This window comes from Lutra lutra, chromosome 11, assembly GCF_902655055.1.
Source record: "Lutra lutra chromosome 11, mLutLut1.2, whole genome shotgun sequence".
Lineage (NCBI taxonomy): Eukaryota > Metazoa > Chordata > Mammalia > Carnivora > Mustelidae > Lutra > Lutra lutra.
Genome location: NC_062288.1, coordinates 1,657,794 through 1,684,782, shown reverse-complemented (window position 1 = coordinate 1,684,782; position 26,989 = coordinate 1,657,794). Strand labels below are relative to the sequence as shown.

Genomic DNA, 26,989 nt, shown 5'->3' with positions numbered 1-26,989 from the left:
GTTGACTGAAAGGGGGAGGTGGCCTCCGCAGTGCCCTGGTGGGGCCCTTCCCCGCAGCAGCCCGCAGTTCCATGTGTCCTGAGATGCTCTGGACCTGCGTCTTCAGGGAGCCGGGGAACTGTGAGGGAGCTTGGCATCTCCAGCAAACCAGTGGCATCAGCAGGGGCCAGGGTGGGGTCCCCAGCAGTCCCCTGCCCTCCTCTGTACCCCAGCGGGGATCCTCCCAAGAGGACAGGAGACAGACCAGGAAGAGAAAAGACATGCCGTGTCGCCCCAGCCTCGGGACAAAGGCATGGGCCACAGATCCTGAGCATGCAGACTGCAGTTAGGGTCCAGGTCACGGGGTGGCCGTGCCTTAAGCCAAGCTCCGCCCAGGGGCCAAATCCCCAACCTCAGAACGTCTTGACGTTTCTTCCAGAAAAAAACCCAGAAGCCATCCAGTGACGTGAAAACTGTATCAGGCTGAGGTTTCACCACACAAGCTGAGTTGTTCCTCTCAGTTGAAGCTGGGGGCTGGGGGACCCCATTGGCTGGGAGGCTGGGGAAGTAAAACCACGGGACCAGATGCTCCGGAGCGCTGGTGTGGAAAAGCCCTTCAAAAGCACCAGCCGCAGAGGGGATCCCCAGAGCTGGGACGATGACTGGACCTTGAGGGAAGGGTTGGGCCAACAGCCCCCCAGAGGATGGGGTGCAAGGGCACCGCCTGGATCATCAGGCTGTGGAGTAAGCACGTCCCGGTCTTATTGGGTGTGTATCCATCCTAATAATCTGAAGGGCAAAAACCCTCATGTGGGGATGCCTGGGTGGCTCAGTTGGTTAAGCGGCTGCCTTCGGCTCAGGTCATGGTCCCAGCGTCCTGGGATCAAGTCCCATATCGGGTTCCTTGCTCGGCAGGGAACCTGCTTCTCCGTCTCTGCCTGCCTCTCTGCCTACTTGTGATCTCTCTCTCTCTGATAAATAAATAAATAAATAAATAAATAAATAAATAAATAAATAAATCTTAAAAAAAAAAAACCCTCATGTGTTTAAGAAGTGAGCTCGTTGGAAGACAATCACTGGGGCGCCTGGGTGCCTCAGTGGGTTAAAGCTTCTGCTTTGGGCTCAGGTCGTGATCCCAGGGTCCTGGGATCGAGCCCCGCATCGGGCTGTCTGCTCAGCGGGGAGCCTGCTTCCCTTCCTCTCTCTCTGCCTGCCTCTCTGCCTAGTTGTGATCTCTGTCAAATAAATAAAATCTTTAAAAGAAAGATAATTACTACGCTGGCTCTTGAGTGCGGGTTCCCCAAAGCAGCATGTGGATGACTCACTTTTGCCAAATACTCTGGCCTCCCCAGGGGTGTTGAGAGAGAAGTGCCTGCCTGGAGGGTGCATGGGGTCAAGGAGGCTGTCTGGGGACAAATCTGAGCCAGCCAGTCTGCGGCTTCTTTTTTTTTTTAAAGATTTTATTTATTTATTTGGCAGACAGAGATCACAAGTAGGCAGAGAGGCAGGCAGAGAGAGAGAGGAAGGGAAGCAGGCTCCCCGCCGAGCAGAGAGCCCGATGCGGATCATGACCTGAGCCGAAGGCAGAGGCTTTAACCCACTGAGCCACCCAGGCGCCCCTAGTCTGCGGCTTCTAATGGGGCCGTGAGAGCGGAGTGGGACAGGCTGGGGGACGTCAGGGGCAGCCTTCCGGGTGACATCCAGAGGCCTGGGGCTGCAGCCAACTCCAAATCTGTCTGAGGAACCAGACCGTCAGCCCTGCGGTGCAGTGTGACAGTGACGGGAGGGTGGTTTTGTCATTTACATCCTGGTATGGTCTTGCACACGTTGAAGCTACCCGAGGCCCCGCCCCAAAGGCCCACTTTTTATCAAGATACAAGGTAGCAAGCCCGTGTTGCCCCTAGTTCGGAGCTCCGGCGCTCCGACTGTTAACAGAGGTTTGGTAGCTGGGACAGGTGACGCCCCTGGTTGGGCCTGGTTGGGGTCAGAGGCGGGTGTGGAGACCACAGAGGCTCCGAACTTACCGGGGAGGCCAGCAGGAGCCCGCCAGAGCACCGGGCGCCTGTTCTCTCAGGCGCGCCCGCCCTCGGGGTGCGGGAACCAGGAAGCCAGGGGTCAGAGCCCCTCTGGAGGGAGCGGCAAGCCGGGAGGGCAGCCCCTCCCTGGGACAAGAACCCACTTCCTACTTCACCGCACGGCTGGGGAGGCGGCTGGGAGGGCTGAGCCTGCTCAGAGCACCCTCCCCTCCACCCTTCTGCAGAGGAAGATTGGGGCAACCCCGCCTAGGGGGCTCCCGCTGGCAGGATGGACGAGGAGGGCCCCGAGTGCGGCAAACCCGACTTTGTGCTTTTGGACCAAGTGACCATGGAGGACTTCATGGAGAACCTAAAACTCAGGTAGACGCAGGGCTCGGGCTCCCTCTCCCCGGCCCCCAGGCTCCCCGGTCTCCATCAGGCCAGGGTGGGAGCCTGAGGTGGGGCTGCACACAGAGTACATACACCCACTGCACCACTGTGTGGGTGACAGCAGGGGGTCCTGGTGGGGAGGGACCCGCCTCCCAAGGCCAGGGCGGCCAGCCAGTGCTGCAGCGGGCTTCCCAGACCCCTGCCCCGTCATGGCCTGGGTGCCTTCTGCTCCTCCTGCCCAGTGGGGACAGGCAGGAGCCAGCCCCGCTGACTGGGTGCACTGTCCATCTGCCACTGGGGGTAGTGCTGTGCCCTGGGTGCCCTAAGGGAAGGGGACAGGCGCTGTCCCGGGGTGCAGCTGAACAAGCTGAGATGACACTTGGGGGTGCATGGGGTGCCCCAGGGCGTGGCTGGTAGAAGTGACATGGGGTCTGGTTGCCCTGGAGGAGCCAAGGGATGGTGAGATGGGATGGCCACCAGGAGCGGGACAGCGGGGTGGCTTTATTCCGGACAGCCAGCGGGAGCACAGGGTTAGGGGATGGGGCCCCCTGAGCACACATTGTTGAAGGTAGAAGACAGGAAATGGGCTATTTTGTATGGGGGGGAAGCTAAGCGTAATTTCACATCGTTCTTCTACACTAGCTTGTGAGACAGGCATGACCATGTCCTTTTTAACAATGGAGTACTGAGCCCTGGCGGCGTGCAGGGGGGCAGTCCCGGGGCAGATGAGAGAGGGTGTGGAGGGAGCCGAGCGGGGGGAACTCCCTCATCCGAGGCAGTGGCAGAGGAAGAGGAACCCCTGACAGGGGACGGACCACAAGCCACCAGGGAAGGGCGGGTCCCAGACAAAGGGGGCGCTGAGCGGGCTGGCAGGCGTAACTTCCAGGGCAGAAAGGTCAAGAGATGGACAGACCCAGGTCCAGGAGCCAGAGCTCCCGAAAGGAAGGGTGGAGAAGTAGGAGGATGTGCGGGGGAGGATGGCCCCTGCATCCCCAAGCCCCCTCTCTGTGCCCCGCCTGGTCCCAGCCACCTGGGTGGGGCTGGGCGGTGTTCCCTGCTGCCTCTGGGTCCCCACCCAGGCCCCAAGACAGGAAATAGCCCGAGGCCCCTCCCTGGGCCTCCAGACCTTTCTCTGCTCCACCTCCGGCCCTCGGCTCTACCTGTCCCTTCAAAAATCAGGTGCTGGAGATTCCTGCTCCGACAGGTCTCCCCCCCACCCAGGGGCCTGACCACCACCCAGGGAGCAGCGTGGGCCCCAGCACTACCCTGCATTGGGGGTGAGATTCCGGCAAAATGGCACTGGGAAGTGTCAGGTCAACCCGCACTCCTTCCCACTCTCAGCCCTGCGGTGGGCCAGGGCCCCCCCAGACTCCCAACAGGGGCCCAGCGCCCCAGCACCTGGGGTGCACCCCCACAGCCCTGAGCGCTGAGGCTCAGCCCTCCTGTGCCAGGTTCGAGAAGGGCCGCATCTACACCTACATCGGCGAGGTGCTGGTGTCAGTGAACCCCTACCAGGAGCTGCCCCTATACGGGCCTGAGGCCATCGCCAAGTACCAAGGCCGCGAGCTCTATGAGCGGCCGCCACACCTCTACGCCGTGGCCAACGCCGCCTACAGGGCGATGAAGCGCCGCTCCAGGGACACCTGCATTGTCATCTCAGGTACCGGTCTGGGCCTGGCTGCCTCACCCGACCCCATCCTGGAGGGGGTGCCCAGGGGACTGGTCAAGGGGAGCGGCCACCCTTTCCGTCTGACCATCCATCCATCCATCTGTCCGGCAGGGGAGAGCGGGGCAGGGAAGACAGAGGCCAGCAAGCACATCATGCAGTACATTGCGGCCGTGACCAACCCCAGCCAAAGGGCTGAGGTGGACAGGTGAGAGTGGGCAGGGCTGGCGCAGGGCCGGCCCTGGGCCTCAGGCCTGAAGGGGAGAGAGATCTAAGTCAGCCTGCCTCCGGCCAAGTTCAGAGAGCTCCTCTGCTGGTGACCCGCCCAGAACCCATCCACCTAGCAGAGGCAGGGCCTGGTGCCACGGGGGGGTGGGGGGGGGTGGGGAGGGTGCCGCCACGAGGAGCAGGGAAGAGGCAAGGTGCACAGGGCCGACAGACGGGGGCTATGCCCCTTCTGGGAGACCCCACAGAGGGGAGAAGCTGGCAGGATGGTCAGGAAGGGCCTGGACCCAGATCGGGGCCCTCCTGTCTGCCTCCTCACCAGTTGCTTGCCAGCTGTTACCAGTGGGGTCCCGTGGGCACAGCTTCCTGTGTGAGTGCCCTGGCTCTTCCTGTCGGGAGGGGCGAGGTGGGTTTGGGGGGGGCACGGGCGGCTGGCGGCTGCCCACCCTGCGGAGGAGGCGGAGGGCAGAGTGTGCAACTCCAGCTGCTCCCTGCAGGCGGCAGCACACCCAGGAGCGGAGCAGCCCTTCTCGCCACACCCCTGCACAGCCCAGGCCGGTGGCCTTCCCAGCCGGTCCCCAGCCTGGTCCCCAGCCTGCGCAGTGGGAGGCCTCAGGCAGGAATGCTGGGTAGGGACAGTCCCCGGAGGAGGCCTGTGCCCTACCACCCGGTCCCTCTGCCCCGCACAGGGTCAAGGACGTGCTGCTCAAGTCCACGTGCGTGCTGGAGGCCTTTGGCAACGCGCGCACCAACCGCAACCACAACTCCAGCCGCTTTGGCAAGTACATGGACATCAACTTCGATTTTAAAGGGGACCCCATCGGGGGGCACATCCACAGCTATCTGCTGGAGAAGGTGGGCCCTGCAGCCACAGGCCTCACGCACTGACCCTTCTAGGCCTGGGTCCCCAGTGGTGGGGCGGGGGCACTTTCTCTGAGGTCCCAGGCTTGTAGGTGGGGCTCCTCTGTGCCAGGCCTGCCTGAGCCCCTCTGCCTGCACTGCACCAGGGGCTGGGTGGCTCCCTTGGGTGGGGTTCCCTGGGTGGGGTTGCAACCCAGGCAAGGGCCCAGCTGCCCCTCCCTCCACAGTCTCGAGTCCTTAAGCAGCACGTGGGTGAACGGAACTTCCACGCCTTCTACCAGGTGAGCCAAAGCAGGAGTGTGAGGTGCCTGGGAAGCCCTTCCCATCGCCCTGCCCTCCGTCCCTTTCCATCGCCCTGCCCTCCGCCCCTTTCCCCTCTCTGCTCCTCCCTGCTGTGACACTGCCAGTGCCCCACCCTCACTGGAGGGGACTTTCCCAGGACACCAGCAGGGTGGTGTCTACATTGGGTGAGATGCGGTCTGCCTCGACTTGGGTGGGTCCACACCAGCACTGAGCTCCCCTCCATCGGTCTGTCGGTCGGTCCTCCGGCTTGTTTAGGCGGAGTGTTTGCAGTTCTAAGGGCCTGAGGCAGGGGTGTGTGGGCTCCCAGGTGCTTCGGGGCTGTGAGGACGCAGAGCTGCGGAACCTGCACCTGCAGAGGAACCCCGCGGTGTACAACTTCACCCGGCAGGGCGCGGGGCTCAGCGTGAGTGGGGGCAGGGCTCCGCGGGCGCTCAGTGGGACTGCTGGGCCCCGATGTGACAGGCACTCCCTGGGAGGACTCTGAGGCCCCGCGTGGCCCTGGAGTGCGGAGCCCCTTGTCCCGCAGGCCTTGGAGAGCGACGAGAGGAGCCACTACCTGGCCGTGGTGGAGGCCATGCGGGTGATCGGCTTCAGTGCGGAGGAAGTGCGATCCGTGCACCGGATCCTGGCGGCCATACTGCACCTGGTGAGCCTGGCCGGAGCTGCGGGGCCGTGGCCCCTGGAGAGGGAGACTGAGCTCCGTGGGCCCAGTCGTGCAGCTGGCCCATCCCGCCCCCCGGGAGGCTGAATGCGTGGCGGGACTCCCGGAGGCCCGGCCCGGAGCTGGGAACTCTGTAGCGCCGCTGTGCAGACGTGTCCTGCCTCTCCTGCTGGCGGTCCAGCCAGACGGTTCCACCGCTGCTGAGCCTCCCTTCCCTGCCAGGCGGCCTGAGAGCAGGGAGTGCCTCGTGGCTGCAGGCGGTGGCCGTGGGACCACAGACCTGACATTCTGGGCAGGAAGCCTTGGAGAAGACTCTGCTGTGCTTCTGGGGCCGTTCCCACGACCAGGGCAGAAGCCAGGTCCCGCCACACCCCCAGCCCTGCCATTCCTTCCTTCTTCCCCGGCAGAGGTGTGCAGGCAAACTCTGCTGGGACCTGGAGCCTGACTGTCCTGGCTCCCCATCCCCAGGGGAACATCGAGTTCGTGGAGACGGAGGAGGCCGGGCTGGAGCAGGGGCACCTGGAGGTGGCTGAGGAGCGGCTGGTAGACCACGTGGCTGAGCTGACGGCCACGCCCCGGGAGTTGGTGCTGCGCTGCTTGCTCTCTCGCACGGTGGCCTCGGGAGGCAGGGAGCTCATTGAGAAGGGCCACACTGCGGCTGAGGCCAGCTACGCCCGGGATGCCTGTGCCAAGGTCCTCTGGGGGCAAGCTGTGGGGAGCGAGATGGGGACACCCAGGGGGCCTTCCTGGAGGGGGCAAGGACTGAGACAGCCCGAAGGAGCTGGCTCCTGGCCTCCCCTCAGGCAGTGTACCAGCGGCTGTTTGAATGGGTGGTGAGCCGGATCAACAGTGTCATGGAAACCCGGGACCGGGACCCCCGGCGAGACGGCAAGGACACGGTCATTGGTGTGCTGGACATCTATGGTTTCGAGGTGTTCCCTGTCAACAGGTGGGGAGCCCGGCCACCACGTGTCTGGCTCTGACCCCAAACCCTAGGGCCACCTTGGTCCCACAGAGCTCTGCTGGGCTGGGGAGCAGGACCTCTGGCGGCTGTCCCGGCCTGTCCCCAGCCCCGGGCTCAGGCCCCACGCCTGCTCCAGCTGTGCCCCCTGTCCAGCAGTGCCCTCGAAGGCAAACTGGGGGCACACGTACCCTGGCCGTGACCACCAAATCCACTGTGGAACATGCGTGTCAGAGCTGGGGCCACAGCGGGAGGACCACCCCCACGGTGGGGCTCTCAGGGAGGGGCCTGCCCCGGCACCCGGCCCTGCGGGCAGGACGTGACTGTGCCCCGGCGCCGCCCGCAGCTTTGAGCAGCTGTGCATCAACTACTGCAATGAGAAGCTGCAGCAGCTCTTCATCCAGCTCATCCTGAAGCAGGAGCAGGAGGAGTACCAGCGTGAGGGAATCACCTGGCAGAGCGTGAGCGCCAGCGGGGCCTCGAGGGCGGGGGTGCCAGGGCCGCGGGGAGATGCTCGGGCAGACTGGGAGCTGCCGTGCACCCCCCGAGCAGGTGGACTACTTCAACAACGCCACCATCGTGGAGCTGGTGGAGCGGCCCCACCGGGGCGTGCTGGCCGTGCTGGACGAGGCCTGCAGTGCCGCGGGCACCATCACCGACCGCATCTTCCTGCAGAGCCTGGACACGCACCACCGCCACCACCCCCACTACACCAGCCGCCAGGTGCTCCCCTGCCCCGGCCCTCACCCGCAGCCTGGTCCCTGCACTGGTCCCCGCCCCCCTGCCCAGGCATGGTGCTGCCCACTTTGGCGGGGCCTGGCCTCCTCTCCAGCACTGTCTGCTGCACGGACCCCCGCCCTGTGCCTTGACCCTGGCCCGCCCCCATCCCCCAGCTGTGCCCCACAGACAAGACCATGGAGTTCGGCCGAGACTTCCGGATCAAGCACTATGCGGGGGACGTCACGTAAGACCCTCCCTGCTTCTTAGCAGCTGAAGATGGGCCTGACACCAGATTCACAAGTGGAAAGTGTGAAATGGAGCTTTTAAGATCAGAGCTCTGGCCCCTGGCTGCACCATAGAAGCTTCTGGAAGCTTTAAAAAAATGCCCATATCTAGGCTCCACTTTGGGGAGTGCCTGGGTGAGGGGCACACTGTTATGGCAGCGCGTGTTAGCTGGGGGGTAGGGGACAGGCAGACCACAGACTGCATTCCCAGCAAGCTCCCCCCAGCCAGGAGCTGCCCATGCTTGGGGCACATCCTCAGGAGTCCTCCAGAAATCTCTGTGACATTACTGTTAATTTTCCTGTGCTCCCCTCATGTGTCCTTCACAAGGACAAGTGGAGAGGACAGTGCACCCAGAGGTCAGACCCCGTGTCCTGAGTCTGCACAGGAGCTGCAGGTGTGGCAAGATTTTGGCACCAAGTTTTCTCGCCTTTTGTCATCAAAGGGCAAGACAAGGACCCCGAGGTTCTCAGTGCCGCACAATCAAAGCAGTCCCCTGCCTCAGGAGTTCCCTAAACTCAGTAGGCACTGATCTGGGCCTGTGGTGTATACTGGGGCACAGACAGGTTAAGTCCCTGGTCCCAGGTCACATCGCACGAATGTGCGAGAGCCAGGGTCCAGTGCAGTGGGCACGAGCGCCAACTCCTGCTCCCGGAGAGACAGCTCTGAGGGCGGGAGTGGAACGTGCTGAGAAAGCTGGTGTGGGAGGGGAGGGAGGGAGGCCGACCCAGGAGAACGGGGTGGGGGAGGGGCTTCCTGGGGACCGTCAGAGGCCCCCCGCCCCTCACCAGCCCCGGCCCCCCAGGTACTCAGTGGAGGGCTTCATCGACAAGAACAGAGACCACCTCTTCCAAGACTTCAAGCGGCTGATGTACAACAGGTGCGTGGGGGCCCGAGGCTGGAAGGGCCTTCGCACACTCGGGTCTGACACCTGCCTGGTGGGCTGACAGCCTGAGGTTTGACGCTGAGGCCGCAAGGCTCACCAGTGGCAGAGCTGGGGCAAGGGCCGCCCTCCAGAGGGCGCCTGGCGACGTGGCCTGTGTCCACAGCTCGGACCCCACCCTGCGGGCTATGTGGCCGGACGGGCAGCAGGACATCACAGAGGTGACCAAGCGCCCCCTGACCGCAGGCACGCTCTTCAAGAACTCCATGGTGTCTCTGGTGGAAAACCTGGCCTCCAAGGTACGGCCCCCCCACATCCGCAAGGGGCCTCCCGGCTGTGCCTGGCCGGCATCCTGGGCGCCCACCGCCCTGCACATCACGGGGAAGGTGGTCACTTCCTGTCGGCTGCTCCCCGACCCCCACTCCAGCGGGGGGAGCCCAGCACCTTCCCATTCAGATGTTCTGGGTCAGGCTGAAGCTGGAGTCACCATGAGGTTTGAACCAGCCCGCCCAGCTCCTCCCTGCCTCTTGGGTGGGGCTCACAGGCCGGAAGGCAGAGGGGGTAGCAGGGGGACACCAGAGCCCGCTTAACCACAGAACATCCGGAGACTCAGCCTGGCCCCTGCAGGTCCACACGCTCCGGGCGGCCCTACCACCTCCTGACCCGGCCCCTCCGCCCCCCTCCCCCTGCAAGAGCTTCTTCCCTTGGCAGCCAGCAGGGGGAGGACAGCTGCACACCTGCCCTGCGGCCACGGAGGCTGATGCTGGTGGCTCTGAGTGTCCTCTGTTGTGGCAGGAGCCCTTCTATGTTCGCTGCATCAAGCCCAATGAGGACAAGGTGGCTGCCAGGCTGGACGAGGACCACTGTCGCCATCAGGTCGCGTACCTGGGGCTGCTGGAGAATGTGCGGGTCCGGAGGGCAGGCTTCGCTTCCCGCCAGCCCTACCCCCGATTCCTGCTCAGGTAGGACTCCCTGCTCCCCCAGAGCTGCATCTCCCTGCCCGTGTGTCTCCCATGGGCCAGAGTCCTGTGAGGAGTTAGACGGGGGGCCAGAGGGTCCCAAACCCAGCCAGTTCTTCTCAGCTGCAGACGCACACGACACGGACAGCGAGGACCCCTGTGTGACACGGGATGGGGTGGGCAGGTGCTAGGGTGAATGGCACGTGGGGGTGGCATGGGCTGGGTGTGTGGGATGGGATCAGATTGGGGTAGCTCCCCACATCTCCCCAGACCTCGGTGCCCACTGCCCTGTCCTGTGGTGACAGGTACAAGATGACCTGTGAGTACACGTGGCCCAATCACCTGCTGGGCTCTGACAAGGCAGCCGTGAGTGCCCTCCTGGAGCAGCACGGGCTGCAAGGGGACGTGGCCTTTGGCCACACCAAGCTCTTCATCCGCTCGCCTCAGACTTTGGTCACGCTGGAGCAGAGCCGTGCACGCCTTATCCCCATCATTGTGCTGCTGCTGCAGAAGGTGCGGCCTGGCTGGATGCCTACCTACAATGGAGGGTGGAGGGGGATGGGTGAAGGTGGGGAGGGAGGGAGGGTTATATACCTGGAGGGGAAGGGGAGAGAGGGGTGTGCACTGGGTGGGGGGATGGGAGGAATGGGTGTGCACCACCTGGAGTGGGGAGGTTGTGCACGCACTGGCGGGGCCCACAGGAATCCCTTCTACCAGGAGACTGACCAGGACCGAAATTGACTTAAGCAAAAGGTGTGGATGTGGTTAGTTTACCTCAGTCCCGTGGTCACCAGCTTCAGGCCCAGGTGGATCCAGGTGTTCAAAATACGATTTTCAGCAATGTGGCTTCCCTCCTTTACTTTTCTTTCTTTCTCCCTTCCTTCCTTTTTCTTTTTTAAGATTTTGTTTACTTGAGAGAGAGGGCACGAAAAGGGAGAACAGCAGAAGGAGAGGGAGAGAGAAGCAGACTGCCTGCTGAGCAGGGAGCCTAATGCAGGGCTCGATCCCAGGAGCCTAATACAGGGCTCGATCCCAGGACCCTGAGATCATGACCTGAACTGAAGGCAGATACTTAACCAACTGAGCTCTTTTTTTTTTTTTTTAAGATTTTATTTATTTGTTTGAGACAGGGAGTGTGTGTGGGTAAGCAGGGGGAGTGACAGAGGGAGAGGGAGAAACAGGCTCCCCACTGAGCAAGGAGCCCAATGCGGGGCTCGATCCCACTGCCCTGAGATCAGAACCTGAGCCGAAGGCAGGCAGATGCTTCACCACCTGAGCTCCCCAGGTGCCCCCTTCCTTTTCTCTTCCCTTTTCTTCTGTTGTCTCTGAAAGATCTCAGACCTAGAGAAAAGCACGCAGAACAGAGCACCGACTTCCCCCTCCTACTCCCAGCATCAGCTGTGCCGCCCTGAGTCAGACACCTGCAGCCCATCCCAGTTATTTTTAAGCAAAACATGTCTTTAAAGACTTATTTATTCATCTTAGAGGCCTCGAGCATGTAAGCCAGGGCTGGGCTGAGGAGAGGGAGAGAAAACACCAAGCGGATTCTCCACTGAACACGGACTCAGGGGCTCGCTCTCGCGACCCTGAGATCGTGACCTGAGCCGAAATCAAGAGTCGGACACTTGACCGACCGAGCCCCACAGGCACCCCGTCAAATCATTGTGTTTAGAGCCATTTTAGTAAGTATTTCCAAAGGACAGGAATTCCTCCATCTCTCCCGGTGACTTTTTATTTTCAATGTTTCAGACCGACTGAAAAGTCAGAGATGCCTGTGATGACTCAATATCCACCCGGGTTGCTGCCGTGGTGCACTCCCCCACCCCAGCTCTGTGTGTCCATCTGTCTGTCCCCACACCCATGTATAGGTACATTTATATGATCTCCTGAACCATACCAGTAATGGGGCCACTCCGTATTTCAGCACACATCTCAAGGACAAGTACGTTCCCTTTTCTGACCATGCTGAGGTCAGCAGACGAGAACCCTAACACTGACTAGACAAGTCTACATATCTGAACAATACGCAGGCCGTATTCGAATTTCCTCAGCGTCCCACTATTACCCGTGGTGACCCCTCATTTAGCTGTGACACGACACCATGCCATGGTCACAGAAATAGGACTCGGGACACTCACACTGGGTCTTCGTGGCCCCACCATTTCCAGGACCGTCTGCACTGCCATCCTGTCCCCGGTCTGAGTCAGGTTCCTTATATCTGCTTTCATCTGTGGGTCCCCTGGGCTCCCTGCCATGTAGGGTTTCCAGTCTGGGTTTTAATGGTTGTATTCTTGGGGTACTCCTCTATGTCAGGGCCTCTACGAGTTGGAGGTCAGACCTGGGCCAGCGCAGATTCCAGGTGGACAGTTGGCAGCTGTCCCCGGCGAGGGGAAAGTGCCCCCGTCTGCGGGTGCCAGGCAGAAGGACATGGAATGGGGAAAGCCGCTCTCCCAGGAGTTAGGCAGAGACTGCAGCAGGGCCCTGTGCCCACCTGGGAAGCCACCCTGCAGCCAGGTGGAGGTGGCCCCGAGGAGTCATGGGCAGATCAGCCTGGCCCCACGCCGATTGGAGGGTGGGGAGGGAGGGAAACAGGCGGGGGGGCGGGGCCTGGCCATGACTGACGGAAAGCCCGGCTGACCCCCCAGGCCTGGCGTGGCACGCTGGCCAGGCAGCGTTGTCGGCGACTGCGGGCCGTCTACACCATCATGCGCTGGTTCCGGAGGCACAAGGTGCGCGCTCACCTGGCAGAGCTGCAGCGGCGGTTCCAGGCGGCGAGGCAGCCCCCGCTCTATGGCCGGGACCTCATCTGGCCGCCGCCCCCCGCGGTGCTGCAGCCGTTCCAGGACACCTGCCTGGCCCTGTTCTGCAGGTGCGGGCCCCAGCCACTGCCCCTCCGTTTCTCCCCATTCCGCCTGCGACCTGCACGCAGCCGTCTGCACCCCACAAGCCCCATTCATAAGCAGGAAAACAGGAGGCTGTGCCTAGTAACTGGATCCCCACACCCCACCGTCACGGCAGACCCCTGCCAGCTTCTTGCTGGAGGCCCGCAGGGGAGGGTGGCTGGCTGGGACCAGGGCCTGGGGGAACAGTGCGTCTGAGCAGCACTTTGAAGGCCAGGAAGTAGTTCTCCAGGAGGAGCGGCACAGAGTGGGCGGGGCCACATCCTACCCACCGGGGGGAGGGGAAAGCCCGACAGCCAGGGCCAGGCAGAGAGGCTTGGCCTTCTGGGGGACAGGGGGAGCAAGAGAAGGGCATGGATGTAAGGGAAGCAGGACAGGGGTGGGGAAGGGGAGGGCTGCACGAGGTCCCTCTGACCACCAGGTTCCCTCTAGGTGGCGGGCCCGGCAGTTGGTGAAGAACATCCCACCCTCAGACATGGCCCAGATCAAGGCCAAGGTGGCGGCCATGACGGTCCTACAGGAGCTACGGCAGGACTGGGGCTGCCGTCGGGCCTGGGTCAGGGACTACTTGTCCTCTGTGAGTATTGGGGCCATGAAGTCTGGGCACCAAGGAGGGGCTCAGGGCTGAGACCTTACCGGTGTCCATCCCAGACGTCCTTTCCCTGGGCCTGGCTGTCTGTCCAGCCTGTGGGCCATGCCCCTCTGCCCCTGGCCTCTGGGCTTTACTGAGCACCTTCTCTCTGCTCCTCCCTCTTCTCCATGTGTGTCAGGTAGAGGTGCCCCCCACCCCCCTCCACAACCTGCACCCATGCCCTAGTTCCCCTGGCCCTCACACAGGTACAGTGAGCCGTGCCCCTGGCTCCATTCTACAGGGGATGAAGGCTCAGGGGCTGAAGGGCTTTCCTGGACCCCGGACGCTGCCTTCTCAGCTTCCACTCTGGTGGGCAGCTATGGTGGGCTCAGGCATGACCAGAAGCTAGAGCTGCAGGGGTGTGGGCGCAGGGCCTTCAGACGAGCCAGGGAGGCTGGCAGAAGGCCTGACTCGGTTCGGCTCGCGAGGTGAGGGACAGCTGTGCCCACTTATCAGACTTGCTGTCGGTCCAGCGTGGCCAAGCAGCTCCCATCTGTCCTCAGGCCACAGACAACCCCACAGCCTCGGGCCTGTTCGCGGAGCGACTGAAGGCCCTCCGTGAGAAGGACAGCTTTGGGGCCGTGCTGTTCTCCAGTCATGTCCGGAAGGTGAGGCCTGCGTCTGGGCAAGGAGCAACAGCCCCAGCCCAGGCCCAGGGCAGAGGTTTCCGAAGTGGTCAGATCCAACCCAGTCCTCGAGAAAAGGGGTCCAGGGAGAGGAGGCTGGCCAGGTGAGCCTGAATACGCCTGTCCCGCAGGTGAACCGCTTCAACAAGAGGCGGGACCGGGCGCTTCTGCTCACTGACCGGCACGTCTACAAGCTGGACCCCAGCCGCCAGTACCGGGTGATGCGGGCTGTGCCCCTGGAAGCGGTGAGCCCCGGGGGTGGGGGGAGGTGGGGGCGTCTCCACTCGCACCTACCAGAGAATGCCCCAGCTTCCTAGAACCCAGCATCAGCTCAGGATGCTGGGCCTTTCTGCTGCTCAGGGCGGACAGGGCGCCGAGCCACGGGCCCTCTTTCCCACATCCGTGGTGGTGGCGAGGTGGGGGGGCTCCCGCCCAAATGCGGACCGTTGCCGTGGGCAGCGGTCTCTCCCTGGGGTCCCCGGAACCGAGTGGGGGCCTGTCTGGGGCGCCGGCCACACCTGTGTGTCCGCTAGACGTCTTGGGGGGAAAGCAGAAGGCTCAGCGCCCCGGAAGCACCCGCATGTCCCGGGGAGCTCGGGAGCCCCGGGAGGGCGGTGGCGCCGGATTAGAGCGCGGACGATGAACACTCCGTCCTGGAGCTCGTTCTCTGGAGCAGCGCCTCGGCCGGCCCGTCTGTGGGTGGAGCTGGAGAGGGAGGAAGGGGGCCTGGAGGGGGGGGGGGCCCTCCGGGAGACTGCCCGGGCGAGGAGGAGCGCCTGCGGCTCCCCTGACCCCGGCCCCGGGCGCGCCGCACAGGTGACCGGGCTGAGCGTGACCAGCGGCCGGGACCAGCTGGTGGTGCTGCACGCGCGCGGCCAGGACGACCTGGTGGTGTGCCTGCACCGCTGCAGGCCGCCCCTGGACAACCGCGTGGGGGAGCTGGTGGGCGTGCTGGCCGCGCACTGCCAGGGGTGAGTCATGCGCGGCCGGTCCGTGCCCTGCGGCACTGGCCCCGCCCCGCCCCCTGGCCGCCCTTCTGTCCCGCCCCTGACACCCCGTCCCACCCCGGGCCGTCCCCCACCCGGCTCCTGACTGCCCTCCTAAACCTCCACGCCCCAGACCGCCCCCCCCCCCCCCCCCCCCGCCCGCTGACCCGTCTCCTTCCCGGCCCACCCGCCCCCGCTTCAGGAAGGGAAGGGCCCTGGAGGTTCGCGTCTCCGACTGCATCCCTCTGAGCCAGCACGGGGCCCGTCGCCTCGTCTCGGTGGAGCCCAAGCCCGAGCAGCCAGAGCCGGATTTCCGCTGCAGCCGCGGTACCTTCACGCTCCTCTGGCCGAGCAGCTGACCTGGCCCTCCGCACCCGGGCAGCCCTCCAGGCCAGCCCCACGCCCGACACCTGTGCGCCCTGCAATAAAGGCTTCTCTGTGTCTGTGAGACTTGTGTCTTTGGGTGGACATCCGCACAGCGGCCAGCAACCTGGCAAATGTCACCCCCACGTCCTCTGCTGACCCCTGAGGGGTCCTGAACTGGAGGAGAAGGCCTGGGAGCCCAGTCTGGTGGGGCAGCAAGACTGCATTCCCCACCCGGGCCCTAGCCTGTGGACCCGCTGGCAGTGGAGTCCACCCTCGTAGTGGAAACCGTGCCCTTCAGTCCCAGGCTCTTCCTCCCACAGCTGAGGTCTCTCCTCCCCCCACCAATTCCGCTCCCCTAAGGCTCCTTGCTTCGCCAAGGGTGCTCCTTGCCTTGGGGGGGGGAATGGCCACTGGGCCAACTGACTATTGGGGAAGCTTGTGGGTCCTAAAGCCACCCCCTGGGCAGGGCTGTGGCTGAGCACACACTGGGACAGACACTGTCCCAGCTGTTGGCTGTGTCCCTGCTGTAGGTGGGCATCCAGACCCCAGGAACCCTACCTCGGGGACTTCTAAGCCAGGACCTCCCACCATCTAGGATAGGACCTTGTGTCTGGGGCATCTCAGAAGCCAAAGAAAGGCCAGAGTGGACACAGCTCCACTCGGTCTCGCCAGCAACCCCCCCTTCCTCTCCAGACCCTCTGACCCTGCAATGCCCCAGCCCTGCCCTCTGCCCTCCTGCCACCTCCACCGACTCTTGTCACTCTATAGACGGCCCCTTGGCTTTCAAAGCTGCTCCCTCCCCACTGGGACACACCAAATTTGGGTGCCATCATGGCCTCCTTGTGCCCTGTTGATGTGGAGGGAGGTTGGCGACTATCCATCATGGCCGTCGAGTGTATCATTGAATGGCTCACAGCTCCCGAGGCTTCCCCTGGTCACTGCTGGGGACTTGGGGAGTCACCTCCTTGCAGAGTCCAGCCTGGAGGCCCCTGGACGCCCCCACATAGCCCTCTCCAGGATCTGTCCCTGGCGCTGGTGGCCTCAGGACAAGCCAGCTGTTCTCTTGAAGAGTAAGCCGGCTGTGAAGGGTGCTGAGGTCTGCTGGGGTCGGAGATGCTAAGCGGCTCCAGACGGCAGGTGCTCTGGCCGGTTGTAAATTCCCTTTCCAGTATGTGGCTCGCCGGAAGTGGTCAGCCCGGCCTGCTTCCTTTCCAGATTCTCCATGACCGCCTGGCTGCCCCGCTGAGGGCAGGGCTTCGTGGAGCCCAGAGGGAGGTGCCTCACGCACCACCTGGCAACATTTGGGGGTCCTGCCCTGCTGGGGGGCAGTGCATGCTGAAGGCCCAGAGCCAGACACGGATTCTCCAGCATCCCGAGAGAACGGTGGTGGCAGCCTGGTAGGTTCCTGGGGCTGCAGGATCCTGAGATCCGGTCAGAGGGGTTGAGTGACGGGCCAGGACGAGGAAGGAGCTAGAACCCCCTTATTCAACCCTGACCTCCCATCTCCCATCAGCCTATTGCCGCACATTATACTTCACTCCATACATCCTTGTACTTGACATTTATGAAGCGTTTTGCAAACTACACCTTGCCCTCTAGTGGCCGGGTTGGTGTCAGCTTTATCCTGCGCTGCGACGGTGGGGGATGCGGGCTCTGTGACTTGCTGGGGCCCTTGGTCTGCTGGGGGGGGCAGATTCGGGCTTGCAGGCCCCACGCTGGCAGAAATACCGGCTTTGCACAGGGGACTGTGGTCCTGAATATTTGCTGCCTCTGAGTCCAGCTCGGCTCCTGAGTCCCCTCTGGCCCTCGGAGTTGGGGGGTGTCTGCCCCTATGTGGGATCCCCGGAGTCTGCGCTGGCCCTGGGAGTGAGTGGCTTTAATCAGAAGGGGTGGGGCACTTCTGGGCCCAAAACTTAATTGAAGGCAGAATCCGGGAGGTGAGGCAAGGACTGGACGCAGCCATCCCCGAGCTCCGCGGCTGGGATTCGAATCCCAGCTCTTCCCGTCAGAATCCTGAGCCCAGACGCTAGCCTCCTCGCTGCTTCCTGTCTGCGGAACGAGTCTCCAGAAGCTTGGGGACGGCAGGAAGCTGTGGGGAGGTGTCCAATACACAGGGCTGGCCCTCATCCTGCATGCGGGGACAGGAGACCCCCACACGCGGCCCCAGGGGGTGGCTCCCCTCGCTATCCCTGCCCCCACAGCTCCAGGCATGGGCAGGGCTGTCTCCACGGAGCAGATGAGGAAACAACCATACTGCTGGCCCGTTCTCTGTTTCTTCTTGTGGTATAATTCATATGCCGCAAGATTCACCATTTTAACACGCAATCCAGTATTGTTAGTGTATTTCATGGTTTGAGTCTATCGGCCAACAGCGTCATCTAATGTTAGAACTTTTCATGGCCCCAGAAGAAGCTTGTCCCCATGAGCAGCAGCCCCCCTTCTCCAGTCCCCGGCAACCACGAGTCTACTGTCTGCCTCCGTAGACTGGCCTGCTCTGGACAGTTCACGTAAAGGGAACCAGGAGCTCCTTTCTCTGCCTTACTTCGCTCAAACTTCAACCATATCGAGCACACGTTCACGAATTCATTCTTTTTTTTTTTTTTTTTTTTTTGGAAGGATTTATTCATTTGAGAGAGAGAGAGAGAGCAAGCGGAGGGAGGAGCAGAGGGAGAGCGCGAATCTCAAGCAGACTCCCCGGTGAGGGCAGAGCCTGACATGGGGCCTGATCTCATGACCCGGAGATCATGACCTGAACTGAAACCAAGAGTCGGACGCTCAGAGCCCCCCAGGTGTCCCGTTGTCCATTTTGCTTTGATAGCCGTGCTAGACAGTGTGCAGTGGTCGGGGCGCCTGGGGGGCTCAGCCGGCTGGGCGTCTGCCTTCCGCTCAGGTCGTGATCTCAGGGTCCTGGGATCGAGCCCTGCATCGGGCTCCCTGCTCAGCAGGGAGCCTGCTTCTCCCTCTTCCTCTGCCCCTCTCCCAGCTCGTTCTCTCTCTCAAATAAATAAATAAATAAATATCTTAAAAAAAAAAAAAAGAAGTGTACGGTGGTAGCTCGCTGAAGTTTTGATTTTCATTTCCCTGATGACTGGGGTTGGGCAACTTTCCGTGCGCTCATGGACCACGTGCACATCCTCTTTGGAGAAACGCTAACGCGAGGTTTTTGCCCACTTTTAAACTGGTTGTTTTTATGACTGAGTTGGAGGAGTTCCTTGTATATTCTGGATGCTCTGCCACGTTTTTATAAGTAAAAACTATATATATTTATTTGCTTATTTGAGAGAGAGAGTGTGACAGTACGAGCAGGGGAGGGGCAGAGGGAGATGGACAGGCAGGCTCCCCGCTGAGCAGGGAGCCAGATGCGGGGTTCAATCCCAGGACCCCGAGATCCTGACCTGAGTGGAAGGCAGACGCTTCACCGACTGAGCCCCCCAGGTGTCCTAAAGCTTTATTTTATTTTATTTTATTTTTGCGTTGTGCACTGGCTAAAAACCAGAGCTGCACTGAATACAGGGGCGGCTTATCAGTGTGCGTCTGAAACACGAGGTGCCATCACTTGTCAGAGCAAAGTCGGCGCCCGATTCCAGGTGACAGCCTGCGCTGGGGCTCCCCCGTGGCCTGTGAGCTGGTGTTCAACCCCGTGAGTCTGCCGGGAGGGGAAGTGTGAGCACCGTTTTTCTCAAGAGGTATCCAGGGTGATACGTGGGCCACGGGCCCTTCTCGGGCGCTCACCGAGGGGTTCCTGCTAGCCAGAGCAGCGGGCCCAGCCCCTCTTCACAGAGAAGTCTCCCCAGCAGCGCTGAGTGGATGGCCGGCGCTCCGGCAGACACCAGGTCCTCAGCCCTGCCAGTTGGCACAGACGATTCCAAGGTCCTCTGTGGTCACCGATCCCGGGCCCCTGCAGGGACCACACCCGGAAGCACTCCCTGCCCCTCCTGGAAAATGCGGTGGTACCTTCAGGAAGCTCTGTCATGGTCACAGGGGAGGAGCCCTGTGTCCCATCCCTACGAGCCCTTGAGTCACCGGGCACCAGGCCTCACTGTCCCTCCCGGGAACCCAGACAAGGCCATGGGCATATAAGACGGTGCAGGGCTAGTGCAGGGCTGGTGCAGGGAGCAGGGCCAGTGCAGGGCCCCGAGTGAGCTGCAGTGAGACCTCGGGGCCAACATCATCACAAGTGTCCTCAGCAGGGATGTCCCCAGGTGCTCAGCTACGGGGACAAAGGTCCCAGCAGGTGCCCTGTGTCTCACGGGCCGGCTCTGGCCTTGGCGAGCTTGCACAGTAGGCCAGGCTGGGGTGGCTCCTGGGGCTCTGTCCCTTTCCTCCCACCCCCAGAGGTCAGTTCGCAGGCTGGGCTTTTATTCTCACCCAGGAAAGTATGTTCATGGGCTATGAAAGGTCAGAATAGTCCAGAAACCACATCTGAGTGAGCACGAGCGTCCGCTCCGCTTACATCTTCCCGGAGCTGAGCAAACTGGAGGACGATGGTCGGGGCGGAGAGTAGGCGGGAAGCTCAGGGTCTGGGGACAGGGTGGCCGGCTTGACGGCAGCTCCCACGTACCACCCTTCCCTCTGTCCCCACCAAGCTGTCAGCACATGTCCACGTGAACAAGGGAGGACAGAAAGCCCACAACTTCCCGCCGTCCTCCACTGTCAGCCAGGTGGTGTCCTTCCCAAAGCGGGGCTGACCTGGCACGCCCACCCTGGCCGTGACCTCAGGCCAGCTGCGGAGAGCCAGGGCAGAACAGGCAAGGAGCAGAGTCATCTCACAGAGACACCCCAGAGACACTCACAGAGACACCCACCTCAGAGACACCCCAGAGACGCAGAGATGCCCCAGGGATACCCCAGAGACACCTCAGAAGCACCTCAGAGACAGTGCCACACAGATGCCTGGTGGTAGAGTGTGGACGTGTTTACAGGTGTGTTTCTGTGCGCATGTGTGGTGATGTGTGTTTGCATGTGTATGTACGTGTGTGTGTGTGTGTGTGTGTGTGTGTGTGTGTGTGGTTCTTGACAGTTTGTCCTCTATGTCAGTCCACGCGTCTGTCACCACAGTCAAGATACTGACAAGCTCCGTCAGCACACAGACACTTGCTGCCTTGGGTTGTCGCCGTGGCCTCCGTGGACCGGGCCACACCGAGCTGCTGGGGAGGCTGCCCGCCATCCGCATTCAGAATCCCAGCCAGCTGTCACATTACAGCAAGATCGTGACGTTCTCTTGGTTATTCCTAGACTCAATCCAGTCACTTATTTTTTGCAGTTATCTATTTTTAATTGCAAGGGCAGTTGCCTGCCAAGACACGACGCTCATGAAACTTCCAAACCTCGACAGAGCTCAGTGGAATCAGGGAGGGCTTTGCTGTAGTACACTGAACTGTGTGACTCGCGGGGCAGCTCCGAGCCGAACCAAGAGACACGGCAGACACCGCGTCCCCAAACAGCCTCGGACCAGTTCCGCCTCTGGGAACCTGCAAATAGTAATCACAATAATAATAATGTGCTGTAGAACCGCCGCACCCCCACCCCGTGTTAGAGCCTCTCTCCAAGGAGGGGCCCCAGCAGGTGGCCTACGGGCTCAGCAACACCAGGGCCGGCTGCTCCTGCCCAACACTGAGATGAGTTGAAAGGAGGAACTGCTCGCTTCTCCCTGTGGCTCCCCATAGTGCCGCCCACCCAGCCACTGGCAGGCCCTTGTCCGGCCGATGGGGCCAGGATGCCCAGTCCGGAAGGGTCAAGGGCACCGGCAGACCCACCAGCCCTGACCATGGGAGCCTGAGGGCTCGGGCTGTCCCTGCAGGGGCTCCCACAGCAACATCAAACCTGCCCAGTGTGGAGCCAGACTGCCAAGCACATAGGGAAGCCAGCCCACCGGAAGCATGCGCCTGTAGAGACTGCCCTTGGGGAGAAGGTCACATTTCCATAACTGACCTGCATTCTGCCAGTTGGCAGGATGCCCTGAGTAGGTATTTCCAAGGACACTTACTGGGCAGGTACAGGCCCCGGGGGAGCCGGGGAGGCGCTCACCTGCTCCCACCGGTGACCACCCCCATGGGGGCGTCCCCCTTCCGATGGGCAGTGAGCTCCTGGCCTCCTGCCGTGGGCATCTCCGGATCCCACCATCTTCACTCATGTTTGTCACCAGACGCGAGTGGGTCTCCCACTGCCCCTCACCCTGGGAAATGCTCACCCCTACAGCAAAGCCAATAGGATTTCACGTGGACGCCTTTTAACCCTGCCTGGAGTGCACAAGCCCTGCTGGATCCCCAGTGAGAAGCCCATCTCCCCTCGTCCTCTAGAAGCACGTTCCCTAGCGCCCCCCACACCCACGTCATTGACTGAGCTCAGGATCCATTCACAAACTTTCTTCCTCTTCTTTTAAAATTTAATATAATTTAGTATCAATCCAATTAATTAACATACCGGGTATTATTGGTTTCAGAGGTCAAGTTCAGCGATTCATCAATTGCATATAACACCCAGTGCTCGTTACATCACGGGACCTCCTTCATGACCACCACCCAGTAACCCCAGCCCCCCACCCCACACCCCTCCAGCAACCCTCAGTTTGTTCCCTGGAGTTAAGAGTCTCTTACGGTTTCAGACTTTCTTGTTTATGGAGATAACATCCTCCCACCCCCCATCCTGCCGAGAGCATGATGTCACTATCCATTCATCGTTCATTCGGTAGGGCCTCGAGCTCCTGCCATGTGCACCTGCAGCTGGGCACCTCTGCTCCTGATCTCTCTGTCACGAGCGCTCCTCCTCTAATCAAGAAATAAAATCTGGAGCTCCTGGGTGGCTCAGTCAGGTGTCTGCCTTCGGCTCAGGTCATGATCCCAGGGTCCTGGGATCGAGCCCCACATCGGGCTCCCTGCTCAGCGGGAAGCCTGCTTCTCCCTCTCCCACTCCCCCCGCTGGTGTTCCCTCTCTCGCTGTGTCTCTCTCTGTCAAATAAATGAATAAAATCTTTAAAAATAAGTAAATAAAGTCTTCAAAAAAATGCTGCTCTCCCCATAAATGTTTCTGGGATACATTGCCAGCTACTTGGAAAATTAATTACGTTACCAAAATTAATCTAGGTTGATAAAAGTAGTCAATGTAAAAGAAAACCATTAAATAATATGTATCTAAATATTTATATTACCTTAGTGATGGGAAAGTTTTTTAAGCATAAGGGCAAAGCATGAAATATAAGGGCAAAATGTATCATGTGGATATATATGTGTTTATATATACAGAGAGCGACATAAAAAGCAAAATTCTCTCATTAAAAAAAAACCCACCCGTAAGTGAAAGGGCGTGGCAAACAATGAAATGGGAAATCGTAGCATACAGGAAAAGTTTTTTTCTTATTTTTAAGATTTTATTTATTTATTTAACAGACAGAGATCACAAGTAGGCAGAGAGGCAGGCAGAGGGAAAGGGGGAAGCAGGCTCCCTGCTGAGCAGAGAGCCTGATGCAGGTCTTGATCCCAGGACCCTGGGAACATGACCTGAGCCGAAGGCCAAGACTTTAACCCAGACTGAGCCACCCAGGCGCCCCCAAGTTTTTTTTTAATTTATTTTATTAATAAGTCATCTCTCTACCCAGTGTGGGACTCGAACTCACAACCCCAAGGTCAAGAGTCGCGTGCTCCAGCGACTGAGCCAGCCAGGCTTCCAGAGGGACACTTCTATACTGACATGGGATGTTCGTATGGGCCCATGTGACAGCAGACTTCTGGGACTCTGAATAAAGAACACACCCCCACGCCCACGGGGAAGAGACGCACTGGGTAAGTACCTTCCCCACGTGGAAGTGTGGGTGGGGCATGCGACCAGCTGAGGCAGGGCGGTGGGGACGCCCTTGGCTGGCTGAGGGCCAGCAGCGGGGCTTGGGGAAGAACCACACATTTGCTCCCAAGTGGGCCCAGCAGAAATATCAAGATTGTGTTGAAGACCTTGGAAAACTTCAGAATGTTCCAGCAGGAGCTCCGTGTACCGCAGGCGATCCGACGAGGGATGCAAAGCCGCCATGACCGCCGTTGGCATCAACGGGATGACGCGAGAAGGCGTTCTCCGGGGCAGCACGAAGCCGTTATGGGGCCGCAGAGCTTCGGGTCGGTTTGGGAACGCACACAGACGTGCGAGGACAGAAGCAGGGGACAGAGACCTCCCCAGTGCCAGAGCTGCCTTTCGGATGACGGCTGCTGTTCCACTTTTACTCACCTCTGCATGTGCCCACACCGTACCCTCGACCGGAACTCGGCCAGGGAGCCTCTGGCGGTGGGGCTGGAAGCGCCGGCGCCGCAGGCGTCAGGGGCCGGTGACCAGACTCCCTGGCCCAGGTCTGGGGACCGAGCCTGTCGTTTGCGCCCAGCACTGATTCCAGCCGCCCAGGTGTCCACTGGGTTCTGCACCTGCCTTGGGGCCACGGCTCTGTGCAGGGCACCTTCGAGGGCAGCTGCAGGGCACGAGGACAAGGGCTCAGCGAGAAGAGAGCCCAGACTAGGATGCGTTCGCAAGAGAAGCTCCTCCGGGAGCCCGCCCTGCCCTGGGCCGGGCCCGCAGCACCCACGCATCTGCGAGGAAGAGAATCCAAGGGCGGTGGGGAGGAGCTCCGGGCTGCTTGGGCAGTGCCTCCTTCTGCCGCAGTCAGAACACCCGTCTTCAGGGGGATGTGCTCATTTAGCAGAGCGGAGGGCTGGTAGTCAGACTTGGGGGACCCTGCTCGTCCTGGAAGTCCCAATGCCTGGACAGCTGGTCCAGAAGAGCTGTGGCCGACAGCCACAGGGTCCCCCCCACAGACGGCACCTGAATCCTCCCCGCAGCCACGCTAGACGGGGAAGAGAGGGGCACCTGGACGGCTGTCGGTTCAGCACCCGGCTCGGTTCCGGCTCAGGCTATGTGTGATCTCAGGGTCCTGAGATGGAGCCCTGCGTCTTGGAAAAAAAAAAAAAAAGAAGAAGGGTGAAGAGAAACGGGTAACAGGTGCACTGGATCCTAACCATGTTTTATTCCACACAATTTGTCCAAAACATTATCATTTCAACGGGTGAACAATGTAAACATGATTAATATTCCATTTTACCTGCTTTGGTGCCGTCTTTGACACCCACCGGGTTTTCCACTGAGCGCAGGTGGCAGGCTGGACGCCCAGCGCCCTGTGGCGGGTGGAGGAGGCCCAGCTGCGGAGCTCTGGGCTCCGGAAGGCCTCGGGCAGCCGGCAGGGGAGTCAGGAGGGCCGCGTGCGGGAATGGAGCCCCCACACCCTCACCCCGTGGCCTGGCCTTGGATCCCGCCTGGGAGAACCAGCACCCCACGAGGCCACCAGGGGCAGGCAGGATGCCCTGCTGACGGAGCCTGGCTTCTCCGTTTCCTCCTCAGCCCACCCTGGCTGCCGGCCTCACCTCCCTACAACCCAGCCCTTGGGGGCCTTGGTCCCGAGTCCAACCAGACTCCTGGAGGCAGCCCCCACCTTCCTGCCCCGAGATCCCCTGCTAAACATCATGGACCTTTCCGGAACCACACTCAGCAGGTTGCTGGTAAATGTTTATGACCCAAGGAGGCCATACTCCAGGGCAGGCCAGAGGCACCCCTGAAGGGAAGGAGTGAGCCTAGGCCAGCTCCTCCCACACCCCCGACCTGGGGCCACTCTGAGGATTGGACCGCAATGCAGACTGAGAAATTATCCCAGATATTTTCAGGGCTCTTTGACACACTCTTGTTAATTAGCAAAAAATCAGTCAAGGGGGCTTAAAGATCTAGTCAGCTTTATTTAACGATTTAGGAATCAGGGCACATCCCATCTGGCAAGTACAAAGGAGCCCCGAGGAGCTGTAGGAAAGGCAAGGTATTCAGGGGCTGAGTGGGGATGGAAAGAAGGAAATCATTAGCAAGGAGGCAGCGTTTCCAGCAAGGTTGCACTCCTCCGGGGAACATAAAGGTTCTATCCGCAGATTAGCACCTAGTGCTGACAAGGCAGGCCCCGGGTCGGCTGGACAAAGTCACATTTGGAGGGGAGCGAAACTGTGGTTTGGGTGGGTAATGGGTCTTGGAGTGCTGGCCTGGGGCTTAGCACAGGTGCCCCCCTGCTGTGTTCAACACACCTCTTTGGCTCCCCACACTTAACCCTCATCAGAAATAAGGTGACCCTCATTTCTCAACTTGGGGAAATGGCCTCTTTCTGCCCGAGACCCTAGGGAGACAGAAAGGGAGATGAGACTCTTCCCTGAGGCCACCCTCAGACTTGGAGCTCCCTGCTGGGAGGTGCCAAGGCCCTGCGGTCACCGGGGAATCCAGCGCAGCTGACATCAGCGCCAGAAGGGACCGTAGGCCTTCTCGTCCAGGGGAAGGCACTGGTGGTGGGCAGGGGCTTCTCTCCAGTGGGGTGGGCCCTGCAGTGGGGCCACGGTGTGGACAGACCACAGTTCTCTTAGCCACTCACCCATCGAAGGACACTGGGTTGGTCCCGCCTCTGGGCTGTTGTGAATATGATGACATGAATATGGGTGTGCAAATACCTCAGTGTTTTGGGGTACCTACCTTGGAGTGGAATTGCTGGGTCACATGGTAACTCTGCAGACCCCATGCACTGCTGTCCACGGCAGCTGCACCACTGCGTTCCTGCCAGCTGTGCGTGTGCATTCCAGATCCCCCCATCCTCCCGACACCTGTTCTCCCGTTGCAGTAACCATCCTGACGGGTGTGAAGGGGCATCTCGGTGTGGTTTGATTTGCGTTTCCCTGAGGAGCCGTGATGCCGAGCTTCTCTTCACGCGCTCCTTGGCTGTTCGCTGTCTTCCTTGGAGAAACGTCCGTTCCAGTCCTCTGCCCGTTCTTGAATTGGGCTGGCTGTTTCTCTGATGTTGAGTTTTAGTTGTTTACCTATTCTGGATATTAATACCGTATCTGACACACGATTTGCAAATATTTCCTCCCATTCTTTGAGCTGTCTTTTCCTTCTCTTAACAGTGCCCTTTGATGCATGAAAATTTTTAATTTTAAAGATGTGTGACTGATCTATTTTCTGTTTCGTGCGCCGGGTCTTGTCTTCCCCAATGTGCTCTGAGCGCTCGTCTTTTGTAAAGGATCCTATCACTGTTACTGTTTGCGGAGTAGATGCGCTGAGAAATAGTTATGGAAATTTCATTTCATTTTATTTTATTTAAAGAGTTTATTTTGGGGGGGGCGCCTGGCTGGTTCAGTTGGTACAGCATGTGACTCTTGATCGCATGGCTGTGAGTTGAGCCCCACAGTGGGCATCAAGCTTACTTAAAATAAAAATCTGTATTTATTTATTTATTAAGCTGGCTCCACGTCCAACATAAGGCTCGAACTCATGAGATCAAGAGTCGTACGCTCCACCAACTGAGTCTCCCAGGCACTCCTGGGAATTGTATTTTATTTTTTTATTTTTAAAAGATTTTATTTATTTGACAGAGAAAAACACAGTGGGAGAAGGAACACAAGCAGGGGGAGGAGGAAGCAGGCTCCCCGCTGAGCAGAGAGCCCGATGTGGGGCTCCATCCCAGGACCCTGGGATCATGACCTGAGCCCAAGGCAGAGGCTTAACCCACTGAACCACCCAGGTG

The 26,989-nt window shown here is 60.5% G+C and overlaps 1 protein-coding gene across 3 annotated transcripts; it reads left to right on the top strand.

Annotated features, from left to right (window-relative positions):
• The first annotated feature begins 1,637 nt into the window (after window positions 1–1,637).
• Window positions 1,638–15,491, top strand: MYO1G (myosin IG). Of its 3 annotated transcripts, XM_047695558.1 has the most exons (23): window positions 1,638–1,916; window positions 2,242–2,375; window positions 3,836–4,044; window positions 4,165–4,258; window positions 4,965–5,130; window positions 5,364–5,417; window positions 5,747–5,842; window positions 5,966–6,085; window positions 6,569–6,793; window positions 6,904–7,049; window positions 7,408–7,522; window positions 7,614–7,784; window positions 7,955–8,025; window positions 8,869–8,943; window positions 9,113–9,245; window positions 9,742–9,908; window positions 10,211–10,418; window positions 12,551–12,774; window positions 13,238–13,382; window positions 13,940–14,044; window positions 14,194–14,307; window positions 14,879–15,033; window positions 15,251–15,491. In XM_047695558.1, exons 2-23 carry the CDS (start codon window positions 2,284–2,286, stop codon window positions 15,405–15,407), a joined length of 3,042 nt encoding a protein of 1,013 aa, XP_047551514.1. In that variant the 5' UTR covers window positions 1,638–1,916; window positions 2,242–2,283; the 3' UTR covers window positions 15,408–15,491. The 3 variants fall into 3 exon arrangements, with proteins under 3 accessions (XP_047551514.1, XP_047551516.1, XP_047551513.1); XM_047695557.1 differs by lacking the exon at window positions 1,638–1,916 and having other exon boundaries at window positions 1,974–2,375; XM_047695560.1 differs by lacking the exons at window positions 1,638–1,916; window positions 12,551–12,774; window positions 13,238–13,382; ... (2 more) ...; window positions 14,879–15,033; window positions 15,251–15,491 and adding an exon at window positions 11,830–12,480 and having other exon boundaries at window positions 1,970–2,375.
• The last annotated feature ends 11,498 nt before the right edge of the window (window positions 15,492–26,989 follow it).

What these genes read in the sequence shown, in the direction of transcription:
- MYO1G (XM_047695558.1), top strand. Translation starts at nt 2,284, where the DNA reads ATGGACGAGGAGGGCCCCGAGTGCGGCAAACCCGACTTTGTGCTTTTG. An exon ending in TACCCCCGATTCCTGCTCAG is followed by an intron (nt 9,909 to 10,210) that starts GTAGGACTCCCT and finishes CTGTGGTGACAG; the next exon opens with GTACAAGATGACCTGTGAGT. An exon ending in TGCCTGGCCCTGTTCTGCAG is followed by an intron (nt 12,775 to 13,237) that starts GTGCGGGCCCCA and finishes GGTTCCCTCTAG; the next exon opens with GTGGCGGGCCCGGCAGTTGG.